We start from the raw sequence: 12249 nt of genomic DNA, 5'->3' as shown, positions 1-12249 counted from the left end.
CCTTTCCAACCTTGTTCATATCACAAACCTTCTAGTACTCTTCATTACAGGCAAAGTGAATTATTCTTCACCCTACTCTACATCCTATCTCTCACCTCCATGTCTATTACAAACTGTCCTTCAGGGTAGAAAGGTACTTCCTCTACTCCTCCACTAGGAATTCCTAGTTTCCTTCAAGGCTAGGGTTGGTAGTAATCTCTTCTTTGAACACTATTGATTCTTCCATTTATAAGTACTGCCTCTCTCAGAAAATCTTAGTGGATTTACTTATCTGTTTATATATAAACATGTATTGTCTCTATCCCTCCTGAGTTCCCTAAAAACATTTTTGGATTTGTATCCCCAGCCTAGCATAATACCTTACACTTAGTAGGTATTTAAGAAACTTACTGAATCTAAATCGCCTTTTCTCAACTTTGGTCCTTCTTGACTAATATTCAGCACTTGACATACATATTACTTTTTTTTTTTAAAGCAATCGGGGTTAAGTAACTTGCTCAAGGTTACATGGCCAGTTATTTCTAGGTGTGGTGCTAAGTATCTGAGCCCAGATTTGATTCCCAGGTCATTCCAACACTGGAGCCGGTGCTCTTACTCACTGAGCCACCTGGCCACCCCTCATATTACTTTCTCCTCTTGGATCTTCTTTCCTCTCTAGATTTTCTTGACAATGATCTCTCTAGGTTCTCTTTCTATTTGTCCAACTAATCCAGCAGTCTCCTTTGCTTGCTCTTCATTCATTTAACATTCACTAATAGCGTCCCTCACAAAGGAAAGCATCTCACCTCCTTTTGTTCTTTTGCAGAGGCAAAGAGTGCATAGCTAAGGAATACTACAGATGTCAGATTTATTAGATTTGGTGAATTTTTCTCTTATTTTTTTTTTTTAAGCAATTGGGGTTAAGTAACTTGCTCAAGGTTACATGGCCAGTTATTTCTGGGTGTGGTGCTGAGTATCTGAGCCCAGATTTGGTCTCCAGGTCATCCCGACACTGGAGCCGGTGCTCTTACTCGCTATGCTACCTGGCCGCCCCTGTTTTTCTCTTATTTTAAAAAATATTGTCATAAGGAATGGCTCTCTCCAGGAGGGAAAGACGGCAGGGCAAGAGACAAAAGGGAAAATCTCAGTGATGTAAAAACAAAAGATCAAAAGCAAACCATTTTTAAAAGTTTTTTTTTAAGTAGTTAAATATTTTAATATTCTTTGAAGGCAGAGCAAGCTGTAATTCAAGATACCACATTTTACACAATTTCTTAACATTCCAAAACATCTGGCTTAGAAATTGCACCCATGGGGCAGCTAGATGGCGCAGTGAGTAATACGCTGGCCCTGAAGTCAGGAGGACCTGAGTTCGGTTCTGGCCTCAGACACTTAACACCCACACAAAAAACTAGCTGTGTAACCTTGGGCAAGTTACTTAACACCAATTGCCCTCCAAAAGGCAAAAAAAAAAAAAAAAAGAAATTATACCCACAAAAAGGTGCTGAAGTCACCTTCCAAGATGCAATTGGCTCAGGTCTTTGACATCATTTTGTGATCACCTACATATACAAGATACAAGAGAGCCTCTGCCTCTCTCTGGTGTTTGGCTAGTGAACTAATATGGTGGGCAACTCAGAAACAGGGGAGCTCTATTTAGCTCCATCAGCGTATGATGTCATATCCTCTCACTGCTATATTAACTACTGAATGATATACAAATGTCTCCCTTCATTCCAGTATCAGATCTAAACTATCAAAGGAGTGAGACCCAGGGTAGAAGTTACATATATAGAATCCTCCACAAACAATGTTTTCCTTAATATTCATTTCCACTTACTCACATTTACAGATTCATTTAAATATATTACTTCTATAATATACACTCCCCAACCCCTTCCTCATTTGTAGACTTCTCTTTGTGGCTCCCAATTAAATAAGTTTCCCTCCCCTATTCCTCCTTAAACTATTCCTTTAGCCTTCATTTTCCCTTATTTTAAGATCATCAAAACATAGTAATACCACACATACACCCCCCCCCCACTTCTGTGTTACTTAATTTTGTCATTAAAATTCTGAGATTACTTCTATCAGGGGCAGCTAGGTGGTGCAGCACAGGCCCTGAGTTCAAATTCAGCCTTAGACACTTGACACACTTACTAGGTGTGTGATCTTGGGCAAGTCACTTAACCACAACAAATTGCCTTGCCTTTCCCTCTCTCCCCCACATAATTGATTACTTCTATTACCTCCACATTAGAATGCAAATATTTCACCTTATAAAATCTCTTCCAAATGCTCATTTACACATTATCATTTTACACTTATACTTCTCTTTACTGTCTTTGTATTTCAAAGCTTCTAAGTTGCAATCTTTTCATTATTGATGCCTGTAAGACCTTTATTTCATTAAAGGTCCATTTCCCCTCCCGCAGTATTAATATTCAGTTTTGCTGGACACATTAATAGTTGCAAGTCTTTATCTTTTATGTTTTGGCTATTATATTTCAAGCTCTCCACTCTTTCACATTAGTAGGTTCTAAAATCTTGTGTGAGTCTCACTGTAGTTTCTTGGTACTTGAATTCACCTGGAAGCTCTGGATTTTGGTCAAGATGGTTCCTAGGAGTTTTCACTTGGGGGTTTCTTTCACGAAATGATTATTTTCACTTTGCTATCTGGTTCAAATAGATCTGGGTACCTTTCTTTTATGATTTCTCGAAAAATGATATCTAGGCTTTTTTTTGGTGATGGCTTTCAGCTAGTCCAATAATTCTGAAATTACCTCCTTGGTATGTTTTCTAGTCAACTGTTTTTGCTAAAAGATACCTTATGTTTCCTTCAATTTTTTTCTTCTTTTGATTTTAATATTTTTTATTAGCTTAGTCGATAAATTTTATTTAAGTTTTATTTTTTATTTTTTCAATTACATATAAACAAAAATTTTTACCATTTGCTTTAAAAAAAATGTTCAGTTCCAAATTCTCTCCCCCTCCCTCTTCTTGAGAAGGAAAGCAATTTGACATAGATTATACCCATGAAGTCATGTAAAACACTTCCATGTTAGCCCTGTTGCAAAAGAAAACACAATTTCCTCCCCTCTCCCCACAAAAAAGGAATAAAGAAGGAAAAAAAAGCATGCTTCAATTTGCATTTAGACTCCATCAGTTCTTTCTCTGGAGGTGGAAAGCATTTTTCATCATAAGTCCTTCAGAAATGGCTTGGATCACTGTATTGATCAGAACAGCTAAGTGATTCACAGTCACTTAGCATCATACAACTCCTGATACTCAAAGTGCAGAATGCCCAGCCATTTTCAGGGAACCACTCTGAACCATCTCTGTCAAAATTTTGTCTTAACTATGCAAAAGAGGGTTTTTTGTTGTTTCTGTATCAATGGAAGTAAAGGTGGGGAGTGGGAGGAAGAAAGGAAATGGCTATTGGGGCTGTCAAAAGAAAAATGTCACTGAAATATTTTTAAATACAAAAGAGACAGAAAGCAAGCCAGAGGTAAACAAGCAGGACATAAAACTATGTTGAATTTATTACATACATACTAGGTACAACATATGGAAATGTCATTTGGTACTTAAATTCAGAATTTAAATTTTTTTTAATCTACGGGTTCTGTTTTGGGTAAATCTTGGAAAAAAATCGATTATCAAAGGTAAGCTTAAATGTCAAACATGCTCAAAGTATGATTTCATGATGAATTAAAGAAAATGTCAAAATCTTCCACACTCATGATCAAATCAAGTAAAGCAAGTGACTGCAGCAAGGTGAAATGTTGCATATTAAAAAGTTCTTTAAAAGAGTAAAAGTTGTAATGTTTATTGTGTGTTAATAAATTTGTTTTAATTTGTCCCAGTTAATTCACACACCACTGTACTATTGTGGTATTGCCCAATCTTCCTCCTGTTTTCACAATTTCTGTCAATGATTTGACTTTCCCCACTCTCTCCTACCCAATCATCTCATTTGTCCCTCCCCATCCTCCTCTCTTTCCCTCACTGCCTCCACTCTCATGGAGACAATTATCAACTACCTAATCTATTGCATCAGTCTCCTAAAAGGCCTTGCCATCTCCACTCCCCTCAGCCAAAGGATTCTTCATGACAAACTAATTTTATGCACAATTTAGTTGTTCTCAAAACTTTTAAAAGTCTCCCTATTGCCTACTAGGTAAATTTCAAATTCCTTAATCTGGCATTCAAGGCTCTCCACAATCAGATACCACCTTAGTTTTCCTGCCTTATTTCCCATTCCTCACCTCAATACAATCTACTACGCTCAAACTAATCCATACTGACCCTTCAAGTCATTCAAGTTATTTTGAGACCCTTCAAGTATTCTCTTCACCCGAGTTTCCTTGACGCTATCTTTTCTCTTAATTCCTCCCTTTGATAATTCCAACTCAAAGCCACTTTTAACAAGTATCTTCCCCTAACACTCTTCTTGCACCCCTCTAATACATGCATATCATACTACAGCTCCTGCTGGTGTCCTCCTCTATTAGACATGAAGTCCCACGAAAGCAGGAGCTGGGTCTTAAGTTTTTTATATCCTTCGAAGTCTACTACAGAGCTTTCCACATAGACCGAGTCTAACTCGTCGGTTACTTGAGTTACATTTTTTTTTTAAGCGCCCGCTAATCAATAATCGGGCCAAATCCCAAGACCGAAAACAACATAAGGAAACGAAAACGAAAACATTAGTTGCTCTCAATTATCGTCATTCCCCGGGGCCAGCCCCGCTTCTCAAGTCCCACGTGGGCTGCATCCGCGCCGGTGTCCGAGCTCCTCCGCAGCCGGCCGCACATCCTCCCCAGCCCAACTCCCCCAGCGCCGGTCAGCGCCTCACTTTTTCCTCCGGAGCGGCCCCGAGGAAGCTGCGGGGGGCGGGGGTCGCCACCCCTGCCGGCTCCTTACCTCGGGCGATAGTTCGCAGCCCCGGCTCTCGTGGCCCGAGCAAAGGCCGTAGGTGTCGGCCCCCGAGAAGCAACAGTGCGCGGAGCTCCCGCGCCATGTCTTACTCCCGGGAAAAGGCTTCACCACAGCTGACCAGGGTAGAAGTGAGGGGCGGAAACGAGCAGGGTCGGGGAGAGAACTGAAGACTGAGAGCGAGGCAGCAACCGGGGCCTTGGCGAAGCGAGCGGCGGGGACTGTTGACGTCACCTGCCGCGCGACTAGACTGTCACGCCATTTGCCTGCACCGAGGCTGCCCTCCGTTCCGCTCTGCGTCCTCTCCTTCTCAAGTGACCCTCAGAGACTTTCTCATCGAGCCACCGATAGCCTTTGAATCTCGTTCTGGACCAGGGAGGGAGGCGAGAGAAGAAAAAGCGTCCCTGAGCAGAGATTGGAACTCCGCCGGCCAGGCTTAGGCGAAGACATACCTGCGGCAGTATGATCCCGGAAGGGGACCTCGGTGACCTTCTGTCTGGTCGTCAAGGGCAACGCTCCGCTTCCCTTCCAAGACACTTCGGTGAGGTAGGAAGAAGACGGATGTGAAGTGTGACCTGTAACGCGCTAAAGTAGAGGACGGAGACCTGTCCATTTGATCGTGTCGAAGTCGCGAGTGCACGAAACTTATTGCAAATCGCGTCTCGTCCTGTTTCCACATCTATAAAAAGAAGGATTTGAATCAGCTGCTTTTGCTGCTGGTGTTAATGATGTGACACTTAGGTAGTGCGTTAAAATCTGCCAAGTCCTGGACTGTCTCGAACTTCTAAAGTACTTTCCCCTCTCCCCTGTTCAGACAAACCCTCGCTGAATCCAAGTTAGGAGAGAGGTCTTCTAGTCCAGCCCCTACCTGATCAAGAACCCTTCTACAATAACCCCGGCAAGTGGTCATCTGGCCTTCGTTTCAAGACCGGTGGTGAGATGGAAACCCACTCCCTCCTGAGTGCAGTCCTCTCTGCCTTTGGCTAGCTCTAATTTTTAGGAAATGTCTCTTTGACTGAGCCTCAAATGTGCCTCTCTGCAACTTCCACCCTTTGCTCCAGATTCTGCCTTCTGGAGTCAAACAGAACTAATCCACTTCTCCAGGAAAGACTTTGGGATGCTTGAAAACAGTTCCCATAAGTCAGACAAATGTTACCCAGCACTCTTAATAAAATTTCACCCAGTTCATTCCTTTTGTGGCATGCTCTTGGGGGCTTGCACCATTCTAGTCGCCCTCCTCTCCAGACTTTCTAGCTTAGGAATGTCTCCTAAAATGGGATGCCTAAATCTGAACCCAATACTCCTTAGGTAATCCCATCAGAGCAAACAACATCATCTACTGAGTGCTTTCATTGTATAGGGTGGCTATAGAGAGACAAAAATGAAATAATCCCTGCCTTCAAGGGACTTAACATTCTATCTGAGGGAGATAACATGTACATATATAAAAATGTCCAAAATAAATACAAGTTAGAAGAGAAAGCACTAGTCATTGATAGATCAGAAAAGGTTTCATGTGCTTGAGCTAAGCTTTGAAAGAAATTAGGACTTTTAAGAGGCAGAGGTGATGACGAAGTATAGTGCTTTTCACGCATGGGGACCAATCAGGCACTGAGATTGGAAATTCAGTGGGTGGTATATGGCAAAAATCGTTTTTGCTTTTCTTTGCATTTCTGGAGCATGAGCTGATGTAACTGATGCTGTAACTCAGCTATTCTCAAGATTAATTTTTGTGCTTGTCCCTCAAGTAGTCTCTACCCACTTGGAACAAATGAACAGACAATAGCCACATTGGAAACAGGCTTATCTTACTCTTTTATTAATTTTCTCCCAATGTATTTTATTTCATTAAATATTTCTGATTTATAGGTAAAAAGAATTTTTAACATTTTAAAAAAATTTTGAGTCCCAAATTCTTTCCCATTCTTTCTCCTTTCCCCCTTCCTTGAGCAGGCAACAACTTTGATATAGATTACATATGTGAAGTCATACAAACCATATTTCCATAGTAGGCCTATTGCAAAAAAAAACCCAACATAAAGAAATCCAAAAAAGCGTGCTTTGATTTTTATTCAGATTGCATCAGTTCTTTCTCTGGAAATAGACAACACTTTTTCATCATAAGTTCTTTGGAATTGTCTTTGATCATTGTATTGATCAGAATAGCTAAGTCATTCATAGTTGATGATCATATACCATTGCTATTTCTATGTACAATGTTCTCCTGGTTCTGCTCATTTCACTTTGTATCAGTTCACATAAGTCTTCCCAGATTTTTCTGAAACTATTCTGCTCATCATTTTTTGTAGCACAATAATATTCCATCACAATTATGTACCACAACTTGTTCAGTCATTCCTCAATTGATGAGCACCCCCACAATTTCTAATTCTTTGCCACCACAAAAAAGAGCTGCCAACATGACTAATGTGGAAATATGTTTAACATGATTGTACATGTATAACCTATATCAGATTGCTTGCTGTCTTGAGAGGGGAAGAGAGAAAAATTTGGAACTCAAATTTTTACAAAAATGAATGTTGAAAGCTATCTTTACATGTAATTGGAAAAAAAAATACTATTCAGGGGGGGAAAAGAGTTACTATAAATATTTTTGTACCTACAGATCCCTTTACTTTTTCTTTTATCTTTTTGGGATACAAACCTAGTAGCAGTATTGCTGGGTCAAAGGGTATGCACAGTTTTATAGCCCTTTGGGCATAGTTGGAGATTGCTCTCCAGAATGGTTGGATCAGTTTACAACTCTACCAAAAGTGTACTAGTGTCCCAATTTTTCCACATCCTCTCCAACATTTGTCATTTTCTTTTTCTGTCTTATCAGCCAATCTCATGGGTGTTAGGTAGTACCACAGAGTTGTTTTGATTTTTATTTCTCTAACCAATAGTGGTTTGGAGCATTTTTTCATAGCACTATAGAGAGCTTTGATTTCTTTTTCTGAAAACTGCCTGTTCATACCCTTTGACCATTTATCAATTGGAGATCTGCTACTAATTTCTGACCATAAAATTTCATCTATTTGTTTTTCCTATGTATTTCCTTTTTTTTCTTTCCAAACTGTCATTGTCACAGGAAACTTCCTCCTGGTCCTATGAAATGACTTATGACAACCTAATTTAGCTACTGAGCCACCTATCCCATTTTTGTTGTTGTTCAGTGCTTTCACTCATTTCATGACCCTGTTTTGGGTTTTCTTGGCAAAGATACTGGAGTGGTTTGCTGTTTCCTTCTGCAGCTCATTTTACAGATGAGGAAACTGAGTCAAATAGGGTTAAATGACTTACCCAGGGTCACATAGCCAGTGAGTATCTGAGATCAGATATAAACTTAGGAAGATGATTCTTCATGACTCCAGGCCCAGTACTCTATCCACTTTGCTATGTAGCTTCCCTCTATCACATACTAGGATTCTTTTTAGTGCTTGAAGCCAGGATTGGGGGAATATTTTTCTCTATACATTCCAGGTTCCCTTGTATGCCAAATATTTTCAGAGATGTGCTCAGGAGAGCCAATTATAAAATTTTCAGTGTGACCATTTATACCATGGAAATTGACAAATGCTACAAATAAGGACTTGATTAATTATTTTGTTGATTGTGTAGATTTAAAGAAAGTGATGGAGAAAATGTTAATTGAGTAAATTAGATTAAACAGATCAAAAATGAGTCTTTTGTACTGTTTTTTGGTGAGCCTACTGTTAAACATTTACTCCTGCATATTCCCCACAGGAATGGTAGGTTCAGCTCCTGTATCCTACTCTTGGCATCTATTTGTTCTTACCTGATGGAGAAGTTTAAATTAAGCTTTGCACCAAATATCCATACAAGAGACTTAGAATTATGGAATGAAGTGAAGATTACTGGAAGTATATATGGAAATAAGGTATCATTCTGAAAACCCTTTCACTAGGAAGCCAGCTACCACAAATTTTGTGATAGCAACTCAATTAGGAATACATCATTATGGATTTCAGAGACCTGATTACTAGGGACTTGACAAGCCCTTTAAAAAAAAAACTTGGAAAGCATGAGTGATAGTTGAGATTGTACCCATAAAATGAGTAACTCAATGCCTCTTGGGGCAGAGTAAATTTTAAAGCCTCAGAGAGAATTGTATGGAAGTACAGTGGCAGAGTAGAACCCGGAGTCAGGAAGAACTGAGTTCAAATTCAGTCTTAGACACATAGTATGTGACCTTGGGCAAGTTCATTGGTTTCTGCCTGCCTCAGTTTCCTCATCTGTAAAATGGGAATAATAATACCGGTAGTACCTACCTTCCAAGGTTGTGGTGAGGTTAAAATGAAGTGATATTTGTGAAAGGGCTTTGCAAACATTAAATACCATATCAATGCTAGATATTATTATTATATAACACGTAATAGTCTTGCCTAGGCCATCACAAAGGAAAGCAGAAGGCTAGAAGGAACTTAAGAGAAGAAAGATGTAACAACCCTGGGATAGGATTGTAGAAGCCAAAAGAGGCAATAATAATTTATGCAGAAACCAGGAAATAAGATATACAGGCAATGGGGTATGGTATGCCCTACAAGAAAGGAAGGGGAGGGATGGGGCACAATATATGAGAGGACAGATTGGGGGAAGGAGTAATCAGAATGCTTGCCATCTTGGGGTGGAGGGTAGGGGAGTGATGGGGAGAAAATTTGGAACTCAAAATCTTGTGGAAATGAATGTTGAAAACTAAAAATAAATAAATTATGAAAAATATAATTTGTGCAGAAACATATGCCTATTTTAAGGTAATTACTAGTCCAATAATATAAAGAGCACTGGGTTTAGAGAAGGATGACTTGAATTTGAATCATTTTACTCTGTGACTTGATAGCAATGGGGCCTCAGGCAGGTAACTTAAACTCTGAGCCTCGGTTTTCTCATATGTAAAGTAGGGAGAGAAAAGTGAAATAAATTATTTTTAAGGCAACTTCCAATCTTAAATTATGATTCATGCTGGTTAATAGTGATTTGAGCTTCCTTATTGAGATGTTGACTATCTAGTCAAGTAGGAATATGTTTGAGAAAAACAAATAATAAAAAATAGTACATTTTTGAATTTTGCTATTAACAAAAATAAAATTTGCTTAGTTTGCAGACACCTTTCCCTTTTTTGAAATTCAGGAAAACATTTACACCTCTCAAGACCTGTAAGCATCTTCCTGATCCCCAAAATCTTTCATGGATCATTGACAATCACATCTACTAGTTTTTTGAGTACCCTGGGATGTAATTGTCCTGAATCTGATGACTTAACATTCATTAAGGAGCACAAGAGGGTCTTTTACTTTCTTCCTGCTTATTTGGGATTTCAAATTCTTATGGCCCATTTTTGTTTTATGCTTTGCAGTTCAAATATTTTTCTCCTTAGCAGAGGAAAAAGAAGCAAAATCCAAGTTGAGAGTGTCTGCCTTTTCTCCATCGTCTGCTATCATTGTTCCATCCACGCTGAGCAGTAGTCCCAACCCTTCTTTGATAGTCCTTTTTTTCCTTTAATATAGCTAAAACAACAACAAATTAAAAAACAACTGTTTGTTAAACTTGTGATCCTAAATATGGGAAGGAAATTTTAAATTATATAAAGTAATTAATCATAACCTAATTAATAACATCAAGATGCAACATCCCCTCATAGACTACTCTCTCAATTAGCACTTGCACTTTGTAGCTAGTTTTGCACTTCACCATTTTAGTAAAAGCCTTTGCCAAGATCTAATCCTGTAAGCTGGCTGACTATTAAAAGGAAGCACACTGGTTAGAACTTGTAGATTTTAGTAGTAGGAACTCAAACCCACAGGATTCCCCAAAACCTATGGCAGCAGGAGCTGCCCTCTAGGGACCTTACCCATGATTATAAGACAGGGTTATGGCTACAAGAGGGAGTGCCATATAGATTTAATTCATATTAGAATTTTTAAAAATCTCAGTCCATCTACATCACCACTAAAAGATGCTACTAGGTTTTTGATATAAGAAACACAATTTCAGAATGTGAAAAAATCAAGTAAATTACTTTGACTTTATACAGGCCTCCTAGTAGACATAGGGAGTGGGTGTGGGAGGGGGAAGACAGACACAGAGACAAGAGAGGATTATTGAACCTTTTTTTTAATCTACAGAAGAGAACAGAAAAGACCAGAAAGAATCACAGATAAATGGGGCAGCTCTAAAAGTTATAAGTTGAATTTATTGCATTTTAAAATTTAATTTAAAAGAAAATTAAAGGGAAAAGGTCCTATTTGTACAAAAATATTTACAGCAGCTCTTTATGTGGTAGCAAAGCATTGGAAATTGAGGGAATGTCTATAAATTGAAGAATGGCTAAACAAGTTGTTGTGTGTGATTCTGATGACATGGAAAGACTCACACAAACTGATCCAAAGTGAAGTGAGAACCACAAGAACACTGTACATAGGATGACCAACTGTGAATGACTTAGCTATTCTCAGCAATGCAACAATACAAAACAATTCCAAAGGATTCATGATGAAAAATGCTATCCACCTCCAGAGAAACAACTGATGGAGTCTGAATGCAGACTGAAGCATACTGCTTTTTACTTTCTTTATTTTTTGCATACTTTTTAGACCATGTCTTCTTTCAAAACATGAGAGATATGAATATATGTTTTGCATGATTGCACGTGTATAACTATATAAAATTGATTATCATCTCAGGGATTGAGGAGGGGAAGGAGAGAATTTGGAACCCAAAATTTAAAAAAAATGAATGTTGAAAATTGTTTTACATGTAATTGTGAAAAAATAAAATATTCAGAAAATTGTAAATACTGATGTTAAAATTATTTTTAAATGTAAGTAGAAAAAAAGAAAATAGTATAAAAAAATAAATTTTAATTGAAAAGAAAAGGAAGTAGCATATAATAAAGATTTTCAGTTTCATATATAATATTCCTGCTCTACTACATATTTACTAACGTTTACTTTATATGGTGTTTGTTGAGTAGAAGTAACCATTTGGCTGCTACCGTGTTTCCCCGATAATAAGACACTGTCTTATTATTTTTTTTGGACAGAAAAACACCAGAGGGCTTATTTTCAGGGGAGGGCTTATTTTAATGAACATTGACAGCAATTTTAATAAACAGGTAAATGTGAACAAAAAAATGTACCTTTATTCAATAATGAATTCAATAAAGAACAGGATGACGCGCTCACTGCTGCAGCTCTGATTGGATGCAGCTCGGAGCGCGGCGTGCGTTTCACGGGGGGGGGTGCATACAGAGGGTACCGTAATGTAGCTAGCGTGTAGCGCAGGGGATCACCTTCACTACAGTAGCAATCT

The 12249-nt window shown here is 38.7% G+C and overlaps 1 protein-coding gene across 1 annotated transcript in view; it reads right to left on the bottom strand.

Moving 5' to 3' along the window:
- Positions 1–5145, bottom strand: part of TRAP1 (TNF receptor associated protein 1) — an 82920-nt gene extending 77775 nt beyond the window's left edge. The window contains exon 1 of the mRNA XM_069106586.1: positions 4906–5145. Within this exon, the coding sequence (XP_068962687.1) occupies positions 4906–5002 (97 nt within the window). The 5' untranslated portion in view covers positions 5003–5145. The remainder of the gene's footprint in view (positions 1–4905) is intronic.
- Between the last annotated feature and the right edge of the window lie 7104 nt (positions 5146–12249).

The sequence above is a fragment of the Petaurus breviceps genome, unplaced genomic scaffold (assembly GCF_028583685.1).
Source record: "Petaurus breviceps papuanus isolate PSGF00001 unplaced genomic scaffold, PetGlider_PUasm1.0 138, whole genome shotgun sequence".
Classification (NCBI taxonomy): Eukaryota; Metazoa; Chordata; class Mammalia; order Diprotodontia; family Petauridae; genus Petaurus; species Petaurus breviceps.
Note: the sequence above shows the minus strand (reverse complement) of the source record. Positions and strands in the feature narration are given on the sequence as shown.